The sequence below is a fragment of the Cololabis saira genome, chromosome 22, assembly GCF_033807715.1.
Source record: "Cololabis saira isolate AMF1-May2022 chromosome 22, fColSai1.1, whole genome shotgun sequence".
NCBI lineage: Eukaryota > Metazoa > Chordata > Actinopteri > Beloniformes > Belonidae > Cololabis > Cololabis saira.
The window spans coordinates 12,888,162-12,909,559 of NC_084608.1; the positions used below are offsets into that span (position 1 = coordinate 12,888,162).

The 21,398-nt window shown below is 38.2% G+C and overlaps 1 protein-coding gene across 6 annotated transcripts in view; it reads left to right on the forward strand.

Annotated features, from left to right (window-relative positions):
* ctnnd2a (catenin (cadherin-associated protein), delta 2a) overlaps nucleotides 1-21,398 on the forward strand; it is a 312,351-nt gene that overhangs the window by 212,101 nt on the left and 78,852 nt on the right. For all 6 annotated transcript variants that reach the window (XM_061713369.1, XM_061713373.1, XM_061713370.1 and 3 more), the window contains exon 13: nucleotides 13,512-13,644. In XM_061713369.1, coding sequence (XP_061569353.1) covers nucleotides 13,512-13,644 — 133 coding nt within the window. The remainder of the gene's footprint in view (nucleotides 1-13,511; nucleotides 13,645-21,398) is intronic.

Sequence of the window (21,398 nt, forward strand, 5' to 3'; positions counted from 1 at the left end):
TTGTAGTTATTTTCCTTTTCTGAGGTGGCCTATCTGTTTGTGTGTGTGTGTGTGTGTGACCTTGGGATAGTCGCAACACTTTGTGTCTGCCTCTTTCCTTCCTTGCTATGGGGAGTCAAGCCTTAGTTAGAAACCCCAGAGACGGGGAGAGGCTAATACATGTTGATGTGTTGGTCATTGTTAGATTACATTCAGATGCACTTGTACACACATTAAATTTAGATATCAGCTGTAAAGACACACACACACACACACATCATATATATATATATATATATATATATATATATATATATATATATATATATATATATATATATATATATATATATATATATATATATAGTGACTAATGCTAAAGTGTGAAGGATATTTGGCTCTCAAGGCATGGGATATTAGAATGGAAAGCTTTAACCTGTTCACACTTACACTGGTTAAATACGTTTTCTGATAACATAGGGAGTTATTTGCATAGGATATTTGTAATGGGGCTCTAATGTTCTTTGATTCAGTCTTTGCATTATGGTACTTATAAATACTGACACTACAGTTCCTTTGATCCAAATTCATAAAACTATCAAACAAGAAAGATATTGTAATTTATTAAACAAAAACCCTTCTTCTATGTGATATTTCAGCTGTTTCAAACTCAACAAATGTACAGGAATAGAACCTTTCTGTCCTTCCTCCTCCCACCGTCTTTGTGCTTCTCCGTCTCCTGACACTGGAGGTATTTGGGAGGGATTATGGGAAAATGTCACCCCCAGCAGAATTACTGTATCTCTTCTCTCCTCACCACGCCTCATTTCACCTCGCCTCTTCTCCAGCTTATACTTGAGAGATTTCCAGCTAGCCATACTTTCTACAGTATGGCTGGTGGAGACAAGTCGTAAATATAATGGAAAATAAGGATTTCAATTTATAGTTAGACTTTGATTCTTTCTTAATATTCAGTAAAATTAATATAAACAACAAAAGTGTAATCAGTTGAGTTACTCCTTCAGTTACGCTTTAGTGTCTGATAATATGGTAATATTGATCATTTGCATGCCGTTGGCACTGTGGCCCCATTGACGTTTCTGCTAGAGAAACGTATTTGGGCTTTAATCACCTTTTTATTCACATCCTCTCCAGACAATAATGTCAAGCAGTCATTGCTTTCTTTGTACAATACTTATTCTTCCACTTGGCTGTAGATGTTAAGGTCATTTGATGAGTTGTATATCTCTTATGCAGGAGAGGGCGCTTGACCTTTCAGTCAAGTTGCTTCCAGGAAATTAAGCATTGAGTGCTTGTTATTGGGCCCAGTGTGACTAAATAATGACCAGAGAACAAAATGAGCCTGAATTTGGAAGAACACTGGTGCAGAAGAAAACAACAAGACTTCACCAATATCTTTCTTGTTAAGATTAAACTGAGTTTATCAAATGAATCCTTACTCAAGCAGCTGAAAAGCAAGGAAAATATTGGTCCTGGATCTTGGGTTAATTTGTCCACAAATGTTGTAGCTGATCAACCACAGTTGCTAGGTAGTTCTCCAGCTGCAGAGATACAAATCACCTACATGACACTATTATCTGATGAAAAAACCACAAACACAAAATAAAATAAAATCAAATCAAAAAACATATAATGCCCACTCACCCAAATATGCCCACAGAAAAACTTAAACCAATATTCTTTTTAACATGGATTTCTTTTTGACGACAGTATTAAACTAGACTTGCACACATGCTGGCAAACAGACAGAGCACAAGAAACTAGGTGAAGGATGTAAGAAAGAAAAAAAGAATGTTTTTCTGTAATCTAAACACAGGGTATTAGGTGCATTTTTATATAACTAAATGCTTTCTTTGTCTCACGTTCAAAAAGGAACACCTCATATAACATTTTTACACGTAACACTTAAAATTCTCAATGTCCCCTGTTCGGATGAAGCTGAAATGCATATTTTTGCAAAGATGACAAATCTCATAAATATTCTCGAACTTGCAGGCTCACAGGGGCTTTAAACTAAATACAGTTTATACAAATGTGGCAATGCTGTAGGATGCAGAGAAGCTGGCTTATGACTGAAGGCTTTATTTCCCAGACTTGACTGGCTGAATCTGGATGGGGAAATGAAACTTCAATACGCCTTGAATCTATGAAGTTAAATCAAGCAAAGATCCTTCTGACACATTCAGAAAGTAGTCATTGCCTAGAATCCACCACTATAGTTTATTGTGTCGAGAAAACACTGCTATCGCTTTATGAAAACTGATGTCCAGACATGTCGGCTTTTAATCATACATTTCCATTACAATCAATCTTCAGAGTCAGTTTTACTTCTTTATCTCTATAGAACAACACTGATGCATTGCATCGTTGACTAAGTTGAAAACACTCCATCATACATTCATGACTCCATCTCTCCTCATCTCGTCACCTCTCCACCACACCTCTGCAGGTAGAAAATCCTTGACAGTGATAATGGGTGGGAAGGGGCAGGCATTCATCCTGCATCTGAAGTGTTTTTCTCTCCTTGCTTTCGGCCCAAACACAGTGCTCTCCTGGTATCCTTTGTGTCTATGTAGGTGGCAGTTCTCTTACTCATAATTTAGATCATCTTACCTTTATCTCTCTCTTTGTTCATATCAATCTTTTCTTCTCTCCTTTCATTGCACAGTGTGAGTTGTTTCTACCACGTTGATTCCTATGTGTATATCCGAATCTCAGTGTGGATTTTTCATTGTGCTTCTTTTTGTGTATTTTTTTTTTCCACCTCAGAGGCAAAATAAAGAATGGTGACTCGAGAAGTAGTTGCTTGGACGGCCTTCTCCCGAGTCACTGCAGAGTGCTTTTGGTGTTGTCTTACTTGTCTTTGTAAAAGTGTGAGCGTGCAGAATGTGCCTGTGTTTCTGCCTGCATTGACTCATATCGCAATAAATAAGGGAATTCATGCGTGATCGTGTTTGCTTTTCCCCAGTGTGCGTTTTATACCTTTTGTGTATTTGCTTGCATCACTTCACTGATTTTGCAGCTTCGAAATGCCATTTGTCAAGGCCATGGCCAGAATTTCACAAAAATGTGTCTTTATGTACATAGGACCGATCAATATACGAGGGAAAAGAAATAACATGTTGAATTTCATTTATTCTGACATGCTAATCAGTCCAGTTGCTATGTTCCAGTAGATGGACGATGGCCACGGATTATTTAGGAGAGTGTGTGATAAATAAACAGCCTTGAAAACAGCAGTCGAAAAAGTATTTTGTAGCATTTTTAGCCGCTGGCCCGTGTTTTATTTCATAGATGCCAAACAAGCTGTCTGAGCAGTCAAACAAAAATGATTCCCACTAGGTAATAATTTCACTCATGCTCAATCATGGGTTTTCCTTTCATTTTGCAAGGAAAGAGAACTTTTAGATAATGAATGTTTTCTTACCAGATTATACTACTTGAGAAGATGCATCACTTTATAGCAAATAAACCAGTAAATACCAAATAAAATGTGGCTCACTGAATATCAGGCAGTAAATAAACCCAAAAGTTAGAAAATCAAAGAGGTGGAAAATGAAATATCCTCTCTGTGAAAAAGATTCCTGTTGGGATGGAACTTGTGTCGAGTAGACTCTGTGATGAAGTTTGTCATTTTTCTATGTGTATGGAGTGAATAAAGTCTCCAGCGTGCCATGTCGTGTAACCCCAGCCTTGCTGCAGCTCCAGTATATGTCTTTTACTCTTTTACAAGTTTTCATCTTTGTTGCATTGCTTCTAACGCTGTTTCACTTGAAGTGGAGGGTTGAGTTTAGTCCTTCTTAATCCGCTTGGAAAGGCACATAGCAGCTTATGTGTGCGACTGAGTCCTGAAGCTGTTGTGTATCTTTATGACATACAGCCTTAGCAAAAAATAAATAAATAAAAAAAGTAAAATGCAACATCCCGTTTTAAGATTTACATCTAATGCTTATCATTTTTATCATCATGGCAGCCTTCTATCTACCCCTGTTCATTTATAATTGTGTTGCATATGCTCTAATGTCATACATTAAACATAAGTGATCAAAACAGCGCTCAGATGTCACTAAAACATTGCAGTCATTGTTACAATCTGTCCCAGATGTAGCATGATGGAAATGATTAATGTCAGCACCATGTCCTGATAGACATTGTTATAATTACATAGTCTTTATCATGTTTGTTTGTTTATGACTTACTCACATTTTATCACAACTGTCTTTAATCATTATGTCAGCATTCCTGTAGTCAGCAGCAAAAAATACCGAACTGCTATGGCTCTTTACTGTATTGTTCCGGGGATATAAGCCACTTGGATTATTTATGTGCTGATTTCACTGACAGTCTCACGTACAAAAATATGAATTTACAGGAAATACTACAAACAACAATAAATTCAACACACAACTTCAATTAAGCTTTTAAGTCTTTACGTTTTTAGTCATGATGTTCTGGCTTCATGGTTTTGATGAGTAACACCTGCATAGTAGTGTAAATCTATCACACAATGTGTAATAGTACATAAGGAGAGCATATGTAAAGTGAACCGCTTTGGTCTAAGCACACAACCCTGTGGAACTCCACCTTACTCCGAATTTTTCTACTGTTTGTTTGTGTAATTGAATCTCATGGTTCTCCCTATTTATTTGAGCAAGAATACAGAAGAGCTCTTTGTATAAAAGAGAGGATGAGGAGAGAAATGAGCAGCAGCCAGTGGAGCGTGAACTTCAGCCAATAAAATTACCCCTACTCAGTCAGCCAGCAGCAGATCTCGCTGCTCTTGGAATGGCATTTTCTTCAGAATTAAAGTGCTTTAGTGTTTATTGCCATGTGTTTGTGTTTGTCTGACAGTAGCATTATGCAAAACCAATTGAAATTTCCTGAAACTAAAATAGATCAAACGAAAAATGAATTTTGTGTGTGTGTGTGTGTGTGTGTGTGTGTGTGTGTGTGTGTGTGTGTGTGTGTGTGTGTGTGTGTGTGTGTGTGTGTATTTATATATATATATATATATAATATATATATATATATATATATATATATATGTATATATATATATATGTGTGTGTATGTATTAGGTTTAGGCATAGAGATTGTGAAATTATTATGGAAATAGACAGTATGAAATGTAATCTGCATACACAGTTAAAGAAAGAGAGGAAAAAAGCACACAGTTGTTTTAAACATGACTGCTTATGAATGTCTCCCTGAATTTGGAAAGCAGGGCCTCTTTTTCTTTTTACTTCTATCCTGAATGAGTGTCTCTGTACAGGTAATTTAAAGTGGGTTAGCACATTCAATGCTTGTGCTAAAAAAACACACTATTTCTCACACACACACACACACACACACACACACACACACACACACACACACACACACACACACACACACACACACACACACACACACACACACACACACACACACACACACACAGAGGGTCTTTGTCAGAGTGTTAATAACCTACTTGACCTTATCACTATGATACTAACATGACAGAAGAATTCTGGATAATTTGTGCTTGGCCAATACACATGGACAACCACACACACACACACACACACACACACACACACACACACACACACATACACACACACACACACACACTGACACTTTGGCCCCTTCATTAGAGATGAGGCCTGAAGGTACATTTGTTGGTCTCTTCCTCACACATACACACACACACACACACCTTCGTATGCTAGCGTTCTCATTATCACCATCGCAGTAAAAATAGCTCACCTTTAGTGTTTGTAATTCAGAAGCCAGAGGGGACACATTGACATGATTGTACAAGCTTACAAATCAAGACATAATGGGGCAGTAATTTTTCAGCAAGCTCTTCTTCATTTGCCAATTCAACCTTCGGCTTGAATTTGATTGAGTGAGCGTTCATGGCAAATATTTGATTGGTCAATTATGCGATACTTCTTCACTGATATGCGATTAGTTAAAAAATCCACTCTGGTCTAAAGGAGCCTTGATTTTGCCACCTTAGAAATAAGGATAAAAATGGTCCTTTTCGCACAAATTCTTTAATTAGCTTTTGTCTTTAGCTTTCCTGTAATACTTCAAATATCATAAAATAAATTAGAGCAAAATAAAAACCTTTAGGTTCATCTCAATGTTACCAAGTTCTTCCTTGATGTTACCATGGCTTTACATAATGTTTGCACAAATACTAACTTGTGATTCTAGTGTCATTTTATCTTCTACTATCTTCTATATTCTTTTTTTGTCATTTTAATTCTGTTGTTTTTAACATATATTCATGTTTGAATGGTTGATGGCTGGAACTTCATTGTATTACACCTTAATCAGCCAATTTGAATAGAATGGTGTGTGACACAATCTTCTAGGTCACCTCAGCTTCTGTGGACCCACTTAATGAATGTTTGACTTCAGAGTAGGCTTCATTGGCCTATTGTCTGCCTGTGTAAACATCCCATAATTGCTGTGAGCAATGGGGAACTACTGCAACCAGGAAGAAAATTACCCATCAGCAAAATTAGGATAATAAATGTGTAAATGTGTGTCTATTTGCAATAATGAGAGAGCATGTTTGTGTGTTTTCTATGCCTGTGCTATATGGAAGAGTTTGCATTGTGTGGGTATGTTTGTGTATTACTCAAGACATGTGAATGCACACTTTTGTTTAATTGCAGTTTGTTTATAAATTCAATTGACGGAATGTTCATATATGCACAATCTTCTGTGGGTGTGTATGTAAATGAATACCTGTCTGCCAGCTTAATGTTCTGTTCGATTAGGCCTCTGATTCTGTGTGTTCAGCTAATTGCAAGTACTTGAGCTGGTGCTTATGTTTTCCATACCTTAGCAAATTGCTTCATGGCCCTGCACACTAATGTTTCCCTTGGCCAGTCCCATTCTAGCAAACCAAATAAAAAACACTCACACTTTTGTACACACATAGTTCATAGTACATGATGTTACGTTTGACTTCCTTCAATCTATCTGGAGCCTATCCCAGCTCTCTTTTGGCTTTAAAGCAGGGTTACACCTGGGGCCGTTCTCCAGTCCATCGCAGGGCTTATGTTAGATTTATTCTCTTAACATATAAAAGGCACCATATCCTCTTCATATTATATCTAAAAAGAACTTTGAATTTGCCATGTTTTGCATTGTAACTAATTTTATCAATGAAAGACTTTGTACAAGAATGTCAAACACGTTTCCTGTTCTAAAATTATTCAAAGTTGCCATGCTAAGTAAAAATAGACAACGCGTGAAATAAATAAAAAAATAATTTCTTCAATTAAGTACTTCTTAAAGATACTATATCTGAGGGTATATTTTCATGCTAAATTAATTTTCTGCAACATGGCTATAGGTTCTCTGAGAAGTTTGGATGAGGTTTTGAATGTTTGAAGCTGACGCACTACTCTTCCACACTGAGAAGAGTCAGTTAAAAATACTTTCAATGATGTCTCCATTCATCTGCCTTTAAAAGTTTACAATGCATGGTGATCTAGGGGAAAGACCTTGAAGCTTCAGCAGGAATTTCTGGAGGACTTACAGTATATCGCCTGTGGGTCAGCACAGACTTCCCCAGGCAGAGCAAGAATAAGTTCCTGGAGACATTAAAGCATGGACATCTCTGCTTCCATCACTCCAAAATGGCTAAGCAGTTCAGACAATGGACATATGGATGCCTTATTTTTACATGAACCATAAAGAAAATCTATGCACCAGCCATCCTTTCTGCATTCATGATTTATTTTCTTCAGGGTCACAAGAGGCTAGAATTTAATTTTAGCTGCCATGGGTCAAGACATATGCCTGGGGCAAGTCACACATTCATCACTGTGAGAGTAAAATTAAGCCATGCACGCTGACCAGCAGTCAGCTTGTTTGGACACTTAAAACCCATGGAAACTCTAGCAAAGACCAGGGAGGAAATGTGGACTACTCATAGACAAGGTTGAAACCGGAAGCCTTCTTGATGCCAGGTGACAATGCTAACCGCTGCAGCAACATCTTCCTATTAAAGACTTTTTAAACCCTGTCTGTCATCTGGGCTTTTCCTACTGTCCCTCTATTTCAATCCATGTTAGTCTCATTCAGAACTTCTCATTAAGTCTCTTGATCGCTTTTATTGAAATTCCTGAGCTTCATATTCCCTGCTGCAAGATGCTACAGAGAACAAATTGATTTTTCTGTTTGAGTGTGGGGTCGCTTCATGGAACAAGAAAAAAATCCTGACAAGGAGAGGCAGAGAGAGAGTGAGTGTTTTTTTTCTGATATTTTTGTAATTTACCTTTGGTTTGTTATTAGCCGTCTCCACTTATGTGCCTGTGGAGAAAGCTCACCAAAGGTGTTCCTATTTGCTCATCATTAATGAAGGAGCAAGGTTAGACGTATCCGTGTAGTGATGGCGACAGAAAGCCAACTGGTTTCAATGTGACCAAATATTTTTGTCCACTGTTTATTTCTGTGTGGGTTTCATCCCCGAGTCCATCCACCCATCACTGTCTATTTGCCCAGCAATTATTAATAACACCCGCGAACTTTCCCCCAGCTTTCATTGATCCCCTTGTGCGATGCTGTGCTTTTGTGTTGCTTGTTTGTTTGTTGCTCTCCGACGCAGCCGAGCACCTCTCTGAGTCCCTTTTATCTGAAGAAGAGAAATGACAAATCATGTAACATTGTCAAAAGTAATATGGTCAAGAACAACACAGGAATTCCAATACAATTGCCATTTGCCATGTTGTCTTGTCTTTGTGTGTGCAAAAAAAAAAAAAAAAATATATATATATATATATATATATATATATACACATCCATCCTGTATACCAACTCTATCCTTTGCAGGGTCACAGGGGTTGCTGGAGCCTATCCCAGCTATTTTCAGGCGAGAGCCAGGTTGCCAGTCTATAGCAGGGCCACATATGTACAAACAACCAGACACACTCACACCTACGTGCAATTTAGAATCATCAATTAACCTACTACGCATGTTTTTGGACTTATATATATATATACTCAAATTAATGGCTTGATAGATGATCCTCCATATTGTTCAAGAAATAGGGATCGATAAATGAAAAAAAAAAATAAATATATATATATATATATATATATATATATATATATATATATATATATATATATATATATAACTGCCCAGAGTCTGCCCACATCTTGCACGTTGGCAGCGAGGCTCTCCCTGCTGCCCGCTGGAGTGCAGGAATTGTTAAAGAAAAAGACAGACAAAAAACACATTTAAACAAACAAATAAATAAAAAGTCAGCCAATATGCCAGTAGCTACTCTCTATCTTTCCCACATAAGAAGATTGGGCATCTGTAAGTCTGATTAGTTTAGTAAAATGGCCCTGGTATTTTTGATTGGACATCACAATGTCCTCAAATTAATTGAATACACTGCTGTTGTAATTTAACACCTTTGATTAAGATTACAAGCCTTAATAAATCCAACCCCTAATAGATCTGATTGTACCTGTGTGTACTTAGGCACAGGTTAACACAATACAGTGCTAATAAGTACAGGTTCATCTTTATTATGCAGGAGTTACAAAAAAGCTAAACAGGACTGGTAACCTTAACTTTAACCTATTTAAAAGTCAGGATGAATGTTCCTTTTTTTTTAAATAAACTCCCCAAAATTAACATAATTCAAACTTTCTTCAGGCGTTGAGCAGCAGGGTAAATCAACAAGACTATCTTCTCTGGAGAAAAGGAAGGAAGGAAGGAAGTTGCACTTTTAATTAAAAAACCTGGCGATGTATTTGGTGACTTTCATGTGCATCTTCACCTGCATCCCATTCTGGCGTTTGTTCATCTGTTGATTTCAGAAGTGTTTTTCCTCATTGAGCTTACCCCAAATGCACTCTACCTGAGGATGAATAGAGAAACATTTGCACACTCTAGCAAACACTGAACAGATGCTCAGGGTATCTGATGTATGAAAAACAACAGCACCACCGCAATGAAGTTCAGCCTTGACAAACAAGATTTACCCACATTCCATTCTCAAACATGCTGAGGGCTTAAGCAAGAGCGTTTGCTTTCTACTCGCTGAGTTTATTGACAGACATTAGGTGAATATATGCATAAAAAACTATGAATTACAAGTGAGTGATGGTAGCAAAATTATATTTGGTGAAAGATGTATTTAGAAAAAGAAAGGGGGATAAAGTAATCTTTACATAATTTCTCTTTTTTACTGTCTTTTGTTGACGTCCTCACCCTTGTTCTGACACACTGATGAAGATTGATAGTCAGGACTTAATTAGCATCTGCTTCGGTATGCACAGTGTCAGTCTGTCCGTTTCTGACCCCCCAATCAGTTAACTGACATGTCAGACCTTGTCCAATCAGATTAAGACCAGTGGGTCAGGCTTCCTGTGTGGATCTGTCACTCAGAGGCGTCGCAGGTACTAATAATGGATGTGATCTGGGGATAAAAGATCTAAATAATTTGATTAGAATACTGTGTTTACTCTTACAGATGTTGGTAAAATTCAGCAGGAGATTGTTACAGGTCTACACAATGTTGTTAAATAGGAGCTGCTATGTTGTTAGTTCCATGTGTGCCATCCTCATTATGATTGATGGTTGAATTTGCAAAATCTGTTGTCATCAATGTTGATTTATGGATGTAATCTAGAATTCTAATCACTGGACCGGTTCACAGCACTTCATGGTCAAGATATATAGTCATTTTAATCCAAAGTTAAACTCTGTCATGACACCTTGGTTAAAAAAAAAAAAAAAAAAGACTGAAGAGGTGTTTTTACCTCAAATCCTGTGTCTGAAACTTTAGTTTGTTAGCATCACACAAGTCTTTCCTCCTTCCCAATTATGTAACTCTCTCTACCCCCACCCTTTGTCCCCGACTAACCAATCCCCTTTGTCAACTACTTTTTGTTAGTCTGCTCTGGCATTGCACCTAGTGCTTTCGCAGAGAGTATTATACTTCATCGTGCATCTGCATGCCTCAAGAAATTCTAAACAAACCCATTTAACCAGGAACATGGAGTTCTGTGCTGCAATAGTGGCACCTTGCATATTCTCATGTCGCTGTCACGTCAAGAACACAAAGCAAAGGTATGTTCTTTAATTAAAGAGGGAGAATATCAAACACAAGGCATTAAGTGATTAAGTTATATAAAGCAGTTGCTACATAAGGAACAGCACATTGTTATGCAGATTTCTCAGAAGCTTTTTGGGTACTTAGTCTGACTCCTGAAGTTCTGGTGACATTTCCTCTTTGATATTTCCTCCCCTTTGCAGGTTCTTTGGATCTTGTTGTTTCACATCAGTGGTGTGTTGCCTGGCGGTTCATCTGCCAAAGCAATAGTTCTCATTAGCACCTCTGCTGACATGGCTGGCGTCTTATCTGAGAGTTATTTTCTTGGTTCTCCATTTATTTTCCTTCTGCTGTCAGCTTCATCCTGCCTGTTGAATCCTTGAATGCTCTGTTTCTTACCTCAACTTCCCTTCTTCCTCATTCTTGCTCTGCTTCACTTTCGCTCTTTCGCTCTCTTCTGCCTCTCTCAATCTGACTCAATCCCTACCAGGGGTTCTTAATTAATGGCGGGCCGTGATGCTTATCTTATCAGTAGATCGCTCTGCTTTCTATTAACTACACTGACAGAGCTGAAAGGCCGTAGGGGATCAATGACACACACACACACACACAAACACACACAGCCATGCACATAAGCACAGCATCAGATGCATACATATACTTAAATACAGACACAAACAAATATGAATACTCTTGCAAACGCAAACACACTCTTGCACACACATCCAATGACAGATACCAACAGGCACATAAGCAATCGTGTCCTCATAAACACACATCATGATCCTATCTTAATCTTGCCACACAGCCAAACAAACAAACTGCCCTGATGATATCTGACTGTGTGATTTTATGGAGCGCTATTTGAGGGTCTGTCCTCCTAAATCCTCTAAAAGCCTTGGGAATCCCTCCCTCCTCCCCTCGCTCCCTCTCTGTATCTCTCCTCTACCTCCCTCCTTCAGTCCTGCTTTCTGCCTGAATGAAAGCTTATCATTCAGCAGATAAAGAGCCGGACATGCTGGAGCTTGCTTTATCTTTGAGAGCCATGTTTACTCCCTGTGAATGTGGTGCTTTTCACAGATGTTTCATTGGTCACATTCACTTGATCTCACAAAGATGAGAACACTTTGTCAGTGCTTTGTTTTTTTCTCACTAAAGGGAAAAAAAACCCTTTAGCTGCACACATATGCTCACAATCTTGTTCTTCATCTATTTTAACTCCCCAGGTGGGTCAATTACCCAATATTTGCAACATTTTCTTGTTTGGGCTAACTGAGATAGGAGGCTAAATACACTATGATTGCTTGATATGGATTACATTAATCCACATTGTGGCAAAGAGCTGCAGCCATGAAGGCACAAATAACAAAATCAATTCTGAAACACCACGATCGATGCGAGCCTCAAAATTTCCCCCTATTTTTTTTTGGTCTGATTACTTTGAAAGTTCTCAGAAAGCTCCAAGATCGAGGGAGAGAGAGAGGCGGGGAGAGAAGTACAAAAAACACTTGAGTGGTTATTGGAGCAAATATTACAGTCGTTTGTAGCAACACACTTGTGTGCTTGTGCACAGTCGTCCACCCTTTCTGGCAAACTCATAATCTTCTTATTTGGGAGATCACAGGCGAACAATTATCACCGTGGGCTAATACAATAAAGGAGGCTATTTCCTGGGTATTAGCAAGGGACAAAACATTTATTTCACTTTGTCCACTGTGTTCACAGAAGTGTAAACTTGTAATGCTTGAAAGTACAGAACATAACTCACAGTGCTCATCTGCAGACAGACTGCAGGCAGCAGCATTGCTGCATTGTTCTTGAAACATTTGTACTTCTTTCTTAACTTCTTACCAAACTAGACGCAGCATTATTTGGACTAATCTTTTTTTGTTTTAGCTTAAATTGTCATTTTTGTTGCATAAAGATAAAAGAGGGGTGTACATTTAAGCAGCTGGGCCAGACTAAGACACCCTTTGGAAGAAAGTCATTACAGAGGCTTGAGCCAGATTTGTACCCATTTATTTTTAAGGATTCAATGATGCCACCTGCTTAACCTTCCAGCCTCATCTTTCACTACTCATGTTTCCTGTGCCTTTGATGAGTGGAAATTTGTATATTTTGCCAAACTGGGCATTTCACAAGACCTTGTGTATAATTGCTGCCTTACTGTGTTGCTTCTTTGTAGAAGCATCTCTTAGAAGAGAGGTTGATTATTTCATTTATTTTTTTCATCCTTACCTTTGTGTTTATCCTTTTTTTCCGTGTTTACTGTGTAACCAAGTTGGGTAAATACTGAATTTCTAGTTGACAGGGCAGTCTATGTTTTTAGTAGACTTTAATTGGACTCCTTCGATATGATGTCTTGTGTTTGAAGTACACGCTTTGTTACTCTTCCAGGAATCAAAGTTCTTCTGTCTGTCTATTTCTGTACAGAGAGTTTGGGTGGAGAGATCCGGAGCTGCCAGAGGTGATTCAGATGTTGCAGCACCAGTTCCCGTCTGTGCAGTCCAACGCTGCAGCCTACCTACAACATCTCTGTTTTGGAGACAACAAGATCAAAGCTGAGGTTTGTTGCTGTGTCTGCTACGGAAGTGATGTGTGTCTATGATCGGCTGGAGAGAGAACGGCTTTAACATGGACATACTAGGTACATCAAAATGTGTGTATGAGCAATTAAGTGAGTCATTTCTGCCCGAAGCTTTGGGAGGGAGAGTGTTTAGCAGGACAGGATATTAACTAACTGGAACTAACATTCCAATATTTATTCTGTACTATACTGATCCAATATCACTGCTATTTATTTATTTATTTATAATAATATTGACGTCTAAACGTATATAATTGTTATTACTATCAACTTTGCGTGGCCTAGCTCAGTTTAAACTCTTTCTAAAGCATGGATAAGCACATGCAAACAATATTAGACACAAAACACCTTTTATCTAGCACAGCCTTGATAAACCAAAATGATATAAACAATATCAGTGCTGCATGGTGGCTGCACCAATATTGTGGCCTAACAAACCGCAGCTTCAAATATTCAATGAAGCACTGGAATTTTTATCCATTATTACCATTTCTGACTTTCTTTGAGAAATGTTCTCACTTTTTAAAAGCCGACTACAGAAGTAGCCTTTGCGGTTTGAACATTTCTTTTTTTTAGGCTCAGAAAACTCACTTTTAGAGAAAAGTATTGCAACTCTGTTTTTAAACATTATGTTGTCCCAAATGGGGCGAAGATATAAATATTCCTAGATCCTGATACTCTTACTTTCTGTGGAATCTGTGAGTATTTCCGATGCAGTTATCGGAAATTAACTTAATTTTTAAAAAGCAATTTCCATGCGGAAACTGCCCCTACTACTGAGTTAATAAAGTTCAATTAGTCCAAAAGCAACAAGTTTGTCCCTCAAAAGCAATTTTGCAAGTAAGCTCCTTTGAAACACTTGAATGAACCCTTTAATAAAGCTGGGGGCGCTGCAGATCAGTGGCTGTGGCGCAAGCAGACGTACTCCAGTCTTACCTGTAGATCCCCACTTCTTTTAACACACTGTTTTACCTTAAATTACCTCACAATTAATTTACCAGTATGCTGGCAAGGATATGTACTTTTTATATATTATATTGATTTCAGTCAAGAGAATGAGTTGCAACTATTACCACATTGCTTAAATGTTCATTAACAAACACTAATACGATGAGTGTCGATATCTAAATAGATGCAAATCTCATTTCCAAAAACTTGGGAACATGTGCATCTGGGAAAAAATGCTGTTGTTGTTAATGTTAATATTCGCCCAAAGGTGCTAACATTTTAGATTAAAGACAGTTAAAGAGACATATTGTAACTCCCTTGCAGTATTAACTTAATTATATATCCCACTGATACAAAGACCCACCAACATGGACGGAATCCATGTTTGCCCTTTCATAAACACAGAACACGTTTCATCGTGGTGCTTTCCTGTGCAAATGTTTATGCTCTGCACGGTGTCCACGTACGCAGTAGCCAGACTCTAAAGCCATTGCCTCAATACCTGCATCTGCCAAGTCAAATCATTTTGTGAGTGAAAGGAGAGGAGGGAGGCCTCCAGTCTGTCATCTATGATGCTGCACGTATAGCTTCTTTGATTGAATCTCAACATCTGACCAGTGACAACTCAGAGCAGAGCACTACTTTACTTTAGGTAAAGAGATGGTGAGGAAAAGGCATTTTGAATCTGGTGGAAGTGAGATACATTTATACAGAAAAGAAGTTACTCATGCTCAAGCTTTCCAGGTATGTTGTCCAAGTAAAATGTCAACATTTTGCCATATTATACACTTTAACCCTATATAACAGAAACACAGACTTCTTGTAAAGGCAAGTGGGGATTTTGTTATTTCCAGCAGCAGGTATTAACCAAGAAACAAGTGGTGATCTTTGAAGCAAGGGAAATAGGGATTAAGTCTATCATCTTGTGTCTGACATGGGTCAGGCTGCAACTGCTTATCATTTATGTTTGAAGTTTGAACTTTATGTCTTCATTTCACATTTCTGACTCATGTCTATTCAGTTATGATTCATTTATAGACCTACATTCTTTAAGTTGTTGTTTGTTGGCTTAATAAAACTAAAATGTTGTGTTATGGCATCTTTTTTCTCATTGACTCACTGATGCATGTGTGGGAGTGCTCATCCGAAATGTTGCCCAGGGCCCCAATTTGATCAGGGGCAGCCCTAAATAAATCACATTTTATTCCACTCCCACTCCATCATCCAACAGCAGCTCCACAAGAGAAAAAACAAGTGTTTATTTTTTTTTATTTTAATGGGTGTAATTGCTGTCAGTATGAGGATGTCTAAAAATAGAAATTAAAAAATAACTATGCATTGACAGTAGACAGTAGTTTTTGGCTGATCAGTCTGTTTAACTGTCACACTCAGAGCCAAAGTGCTGCTGAACACTAAAGGTGATATCAGAGTCAAAGAATGAAACAGAAAATAAAAGAATTGCACATTACAAGAATACACACTTTGATAGCGCACGTTATACCACGCACAGAAACAAGCAGTGAGCTGTACTCATTCAGCCAGATCTCAAAAGAACTACATAATTAAAATCAAATTTGACTGGTGGTCAGTAAGCCACGTAGGGGGCAATAATTTAATTAAAGATCTGTCTTGTATGTTAAAATATTTGTAAAATTCTGCAGTGATGAGAGGAATTATTTTTCACAATGTTTCATTGTAACAGCTCCCTCGACCTTCTTGCTAAAGGAGTGTACAATTGTGGATATTCTCTCACACCAATCAATTATCTATTTTCATATCCGCACAAATAAAAATCAGTCCAATTTCCAAAAAACTAAAATTCCAAATCCGTTTCCTAGCAATGCATTGCCAGAAAAAAGAAAGTGGTTTGATCTCAACAGCATAGCATACGGTATATGTTATCAAGTGCTAAAAGTTCTTGTTTCCCCTCAGACTCCGTCCCCAGTTCTTTTAGCGTTTCCTCTCCCGCCACTAACCATGCCAGTGCAGATACTTTTTAGTCCATGTGTCCTGTTGAATATTTTAGCTTTTAACATAATTCTGGCAAAAGATGTTTAATTTCAAATGGCTTCAATCACTGAAAACGGTTGTAGCCCGCAAGGCCAACTGTTAGTTTATAATGAATGCTCTAATTTTTTCTAAATTAATCACACTTTTCATGTAGCAGTTTTACATCATGAGTGTATAATGTATGTAAATCTAAATAATCCTTATTTGTCAGTATACATCTCACGAAACACACTCGAGTCCTCTGCTGTTAACCCAATGTGTTATGCTTCTAAAAAACCAGGACCATCAGTGGAGCATCAATACTCCTTTTTTGTTGAGTTTCACAGCTGTATCTTAATTTTATTTGGATAAATGCATGTGTAACATCTATGCGTGTGTGTGCTGTCTTTGAACAACCAGATAGACAAAATACAGAGAGTGGAAGACAAGTGAGCCAACATGGCTGGTATTTTTTGCTGGACAGTGTCACACTAAAGTTCAGTTACATCAGTAATTCGTTTTGGGTGGCAGTCTCGTCGATATCCATTTATCCACCAGGCCAGCTGAAGGGGAGCAAAGTGTCCCCTGAGTTTATACGATTTCTCTGCCTCGAAACACTCACCTGATTCCCTGCCGTGCCCCAAATATCCCAGCCTAAAGTTCTCTTTTCTTCAAGAGACATATCATGCAGACAGTGGACCTGGATCCAATTATGTTGCTCGATTGTGAGAATTAAAATATATACCAGTTCTCTCAGAGCGTGCCAGTTGAGTTGGGTTTAAGTTTAAAAATTCTGCAATAACAGTGTATACATCTCACCTATTTGACACAATACCTATTAATTATGTTTTTGTTATTTTTACTTTGATCAGTTAGTTGCTGTATTTTTCAGAAAGTGGCATTTTACCCAACTTGTTAACAGTATTAATTCTGACTGCACAGGAAAAAAAAAGATTTGACTTCAACTCTTTTTCAGTGTTTATATAGCTCCATACTCCCCAGAGTTAAATTAAAGAATTTCTAAGTACTGAAACAGTCAACACTACCTCTGAGTTTACTTTTTCAAATTTTATAACTGTGTCAAGGGACTCAATATCCCAGGATTAATATAGAAGTCTTCCATTGTGGTATTATGTTTGTTTTCCTACAAAGTCAATATTGAAAAGGCATTTAAAAACTTTAAGAGAAAGGTTCATGTCTCTGTACTTTGTGCTTTTGCTGAATGGCCCTTGAACAAAAGCATTACAAAGCAGGTAACTTTGTCAGCATTACCCTATGAATTCTAGTTATCAAATTTAAGCTTTATACTTACTAACCTTATACTATAATTTTTTTTTTTTCTATATCTGACTATGGCTTGTATGTCAGTTTAAGAGCAGTGCCACTTTTTTTTTTGTCACTCTAGCCTCAGGTTTTTCCTGTTATCCCTGTGCCTGGTTTATCAACTATAGCTTTAGCTTATCTTTAGCTGTCACTCCTTATTATCAGGTGTCAAACGTGAAAAATAGCTTTTTGAATAATTGTGCATCTTTATGAATGTTCATGAATGAAAACTATATTATAAGCTACTGTCAGCTATTAAGCAACATGTATACAGTGAGATTCTTAGACACTTCCCTTATAAGCTGCTGTGTAGTCATTTCATGATGATGATTACCAAATTCTTCATGCAATACAGGGAAGTCTCTGGTGTAGAGTTATAAAGCTGTGATTTTTAATGTTAATAATGCTGAGACTTCACTCTGTCCCTTCCCGAAAACTATTATAAGTGGCCATAGGTTAATGCCTTGTGCAGCCCAGTTTAGAATACCAAAGAGAGAAAGTGTTAGCCAAGGGCCAAAAAGCTCAATTAATCAGTGGTTGGAAGGCTTTAAAATGCAGTTAGCCTTAGGCCAAGTGCCAGGGTGAAACAAAAGACCATGTATTTTTATGTTCCAAACATTTTGTACAGTGCTTTTCAGTCCTTTTTTGTCTAATATGTATGTGTATATATATATATATATATATATATATATATATATATATATATATATATATATATATATATATATATATATATATATCTTTAAAAATTAATAATTTTCTTATTAAAGAGGCATCACCTCGCTAATGGAGGAAAATTTAACTGATAACTGATGATTAATCAATCTGAAATAATAAACTGTGGTGGTTAATTTTAACAGCCTTCCTCATAAAGCGGGGCACCACCTCCGTAATGGAGGAAAAATTAAGTAATAATAAGGATTAAATAAGTGTGAGTATGCATGGGTGTCTGTCGTCTGTCTGCGATAGACTGGTGACCTGTACAGGATGTACCTGCCTCTCGCCTGTGATTAGCTGGGATAGGCTCCAGCAGACCCCCGTGACCCTGCTAAGGATACAGCGGGTATAGATGATGGATGGATGGATAGACTAAAATGAGCTAATATCTTTTCATCAGTAATTTGCTTATATTGTGACATTTACCCCAAATCATCCGCACAGTTAAAGTGAGAGCAGGGGTGTGCTCTGGTTGAGCCAAGACACTGCTTAAAACTGCTATGTGGAGATGGAAGCCCAGGTGTGTCCCCCAAGGACCGTGTCTTGCTGTGGCAGAAAGTGGTTGCTGGCAGGCCGGCTGGCGGACAGAAGGCTCAAATGCCAGGACACATTTGTGAGCCAATCAGAACTTGGCACACTAACATTCCTCCCTAATGGCTGAGCTCCCCCCTCACTTCTGAGTGGTAATTTTTTAATCCCAGGATCTTATTAGCAGAACAAGGAACAAAACTTGTAGGAGTAACATTTAGACCTCACAAATAAAAAAAACATGTCCACTTCTATGTAAATGAATGTGAGATCACATTTCAAGAAACATCACTCAGATTAAATTGTACTTCTCAAGCACACTTTTAAATTACTTTAGGAAAACCTCAGTGTCTGCTGTCTACATCTGCTTATATAGTTATCTCTGTTGCACTATAGCGTCTGTGTTTCTCCTTTCTCTGTTCTTCATTCTCTCCGTCTGTTTTCTCTTTTCCTGCTCTTCAAAGCTGGCCTCTGGCCGGAGGGCCCCCCCTTATGATCCAGGTCCTGGTCCAGGTTTCTTTACTCCTAAAGGGGAGTTTTTCCTTGCCACTGTTTGGCTTAAGGTTTTTCTCCCACTAGGGGAGTTTTTTACCTGCCATTGTTTATGTAATAATTGCTCGGGGGTTTATGTTCTGGGTCTCTGGAAAGCACCAAGACAACTTCTGTTGTAATAAATGATCTATAAATAAAATTGAAATTGAAAATAAAGGATGTTGACAGATATTGACAACTAATAAACCACAAAGTAAAACATTCAAACATCTATAACCTTGGTTCTAAACCAGTGGTTCCCAAACAAAATTGTTGAAAAACATGAACACCTCCCCGTCAAACAAGCCCTGTCAAAAACCTGTCCATTATGCTCAGAGGCGATTCAAGAGTTTGCCCCCTCCAACTAATGAATTCAATTTTTATAATAAAAAAATAACAGGACCACTGGATTCTGTGAAAAAGTAAAAAAAAAAAGTTTGTTAAAATCTTAAAAGTGTCAAGTGAAGTCTTTCAGATCCTGAGTACGCTTCACACACACACACACACATTTTTTATCGCTTAATCTATTTTTTAATCTCTAACTTGGTTAGCGTGGTTAGCTACGCTGGTAGACTCCCATTGTAGCTGGACAGGCATGGGGGGGGTTAATGGAGAGGTGAAAATGGAGGAGCATGTGAACGTTGTCGGTCCAGTGAGGGGAATTTACATTTCTAAAACGCCCAACGGCACCTTTGATAAAGGTAGGGTGATATGTGTTATTTGTGGAAAGGACTTTGCTCACCACTGAAGCAGCTCAAGTTTAGCCACATAAACACAAAGCACTGGGTCGCGGGCGCATATATATATATATATATATATATATATATATATATATATATATATATATATATATCTCTGCCACAATAATGTAATAAATTTAAAGGAAAACACCTCAAGTTGAGGACTTTTCTCATACATTTTTAGGTGCAATTAAAAAAGAGATTAGATTAATTAATTAGAGATCTGAATGTGTGTATATATATATATATATATATATATATATATATATATATATATATATATATATATATATATATACGTGTGTGTGTGTGTGTGTGTGTGTGTGTGTGTGTGTGTGTGTGACCTTGGGATAGTCGCAACACTTTTGGCCCTTTTCCACTAGTACCTACTCAGCGCGCCCCGGCTCGGGACCGCCTCTACCCGCTTTGTCCTTGTTTGTTTTTCCACAGCCAGGTGAGAAGTGGGCGGGTTGGGGTGAAGCTGCTGTGACGTACTCGATTGCGCAACCCCTTTGTTTGTGTCGGCGCTGATGAGAAATCAGCTGGAGCCGCGAGTGGCTGAGAAGAAAACAGAGCTCCTGTGGATCTGATCGTTCCTTATCGCCCGTCTACATCCCTTTTTAATTCTCTCGTCAGCCACCAGGTTTATGAACATCTGCACCTCAGAGTTGGATCACCAAACAGACGTTTGCACTGTATAATAAAATCACCGTGAGCCGCCAGTCGTTCTCGCACTGACTCCCGCTTCCTGATTGAAACGTCTGACGGCCCCCCGACCAATCGGTGGCGTGGAGGGTGGTGACGTCAGATACATGGCCGACTCAGCACGCTCAGAACCTCGGCAGAATAGGTACAGAAAAAGTATCTACTTGGCACGGCTCCACCCGCCTCGGCCCGTAGTGGAAAAGCGCAAGACGGGGGCGTGGCGGGTAGAAGCAAGCTGAGTAGCTACTAGTG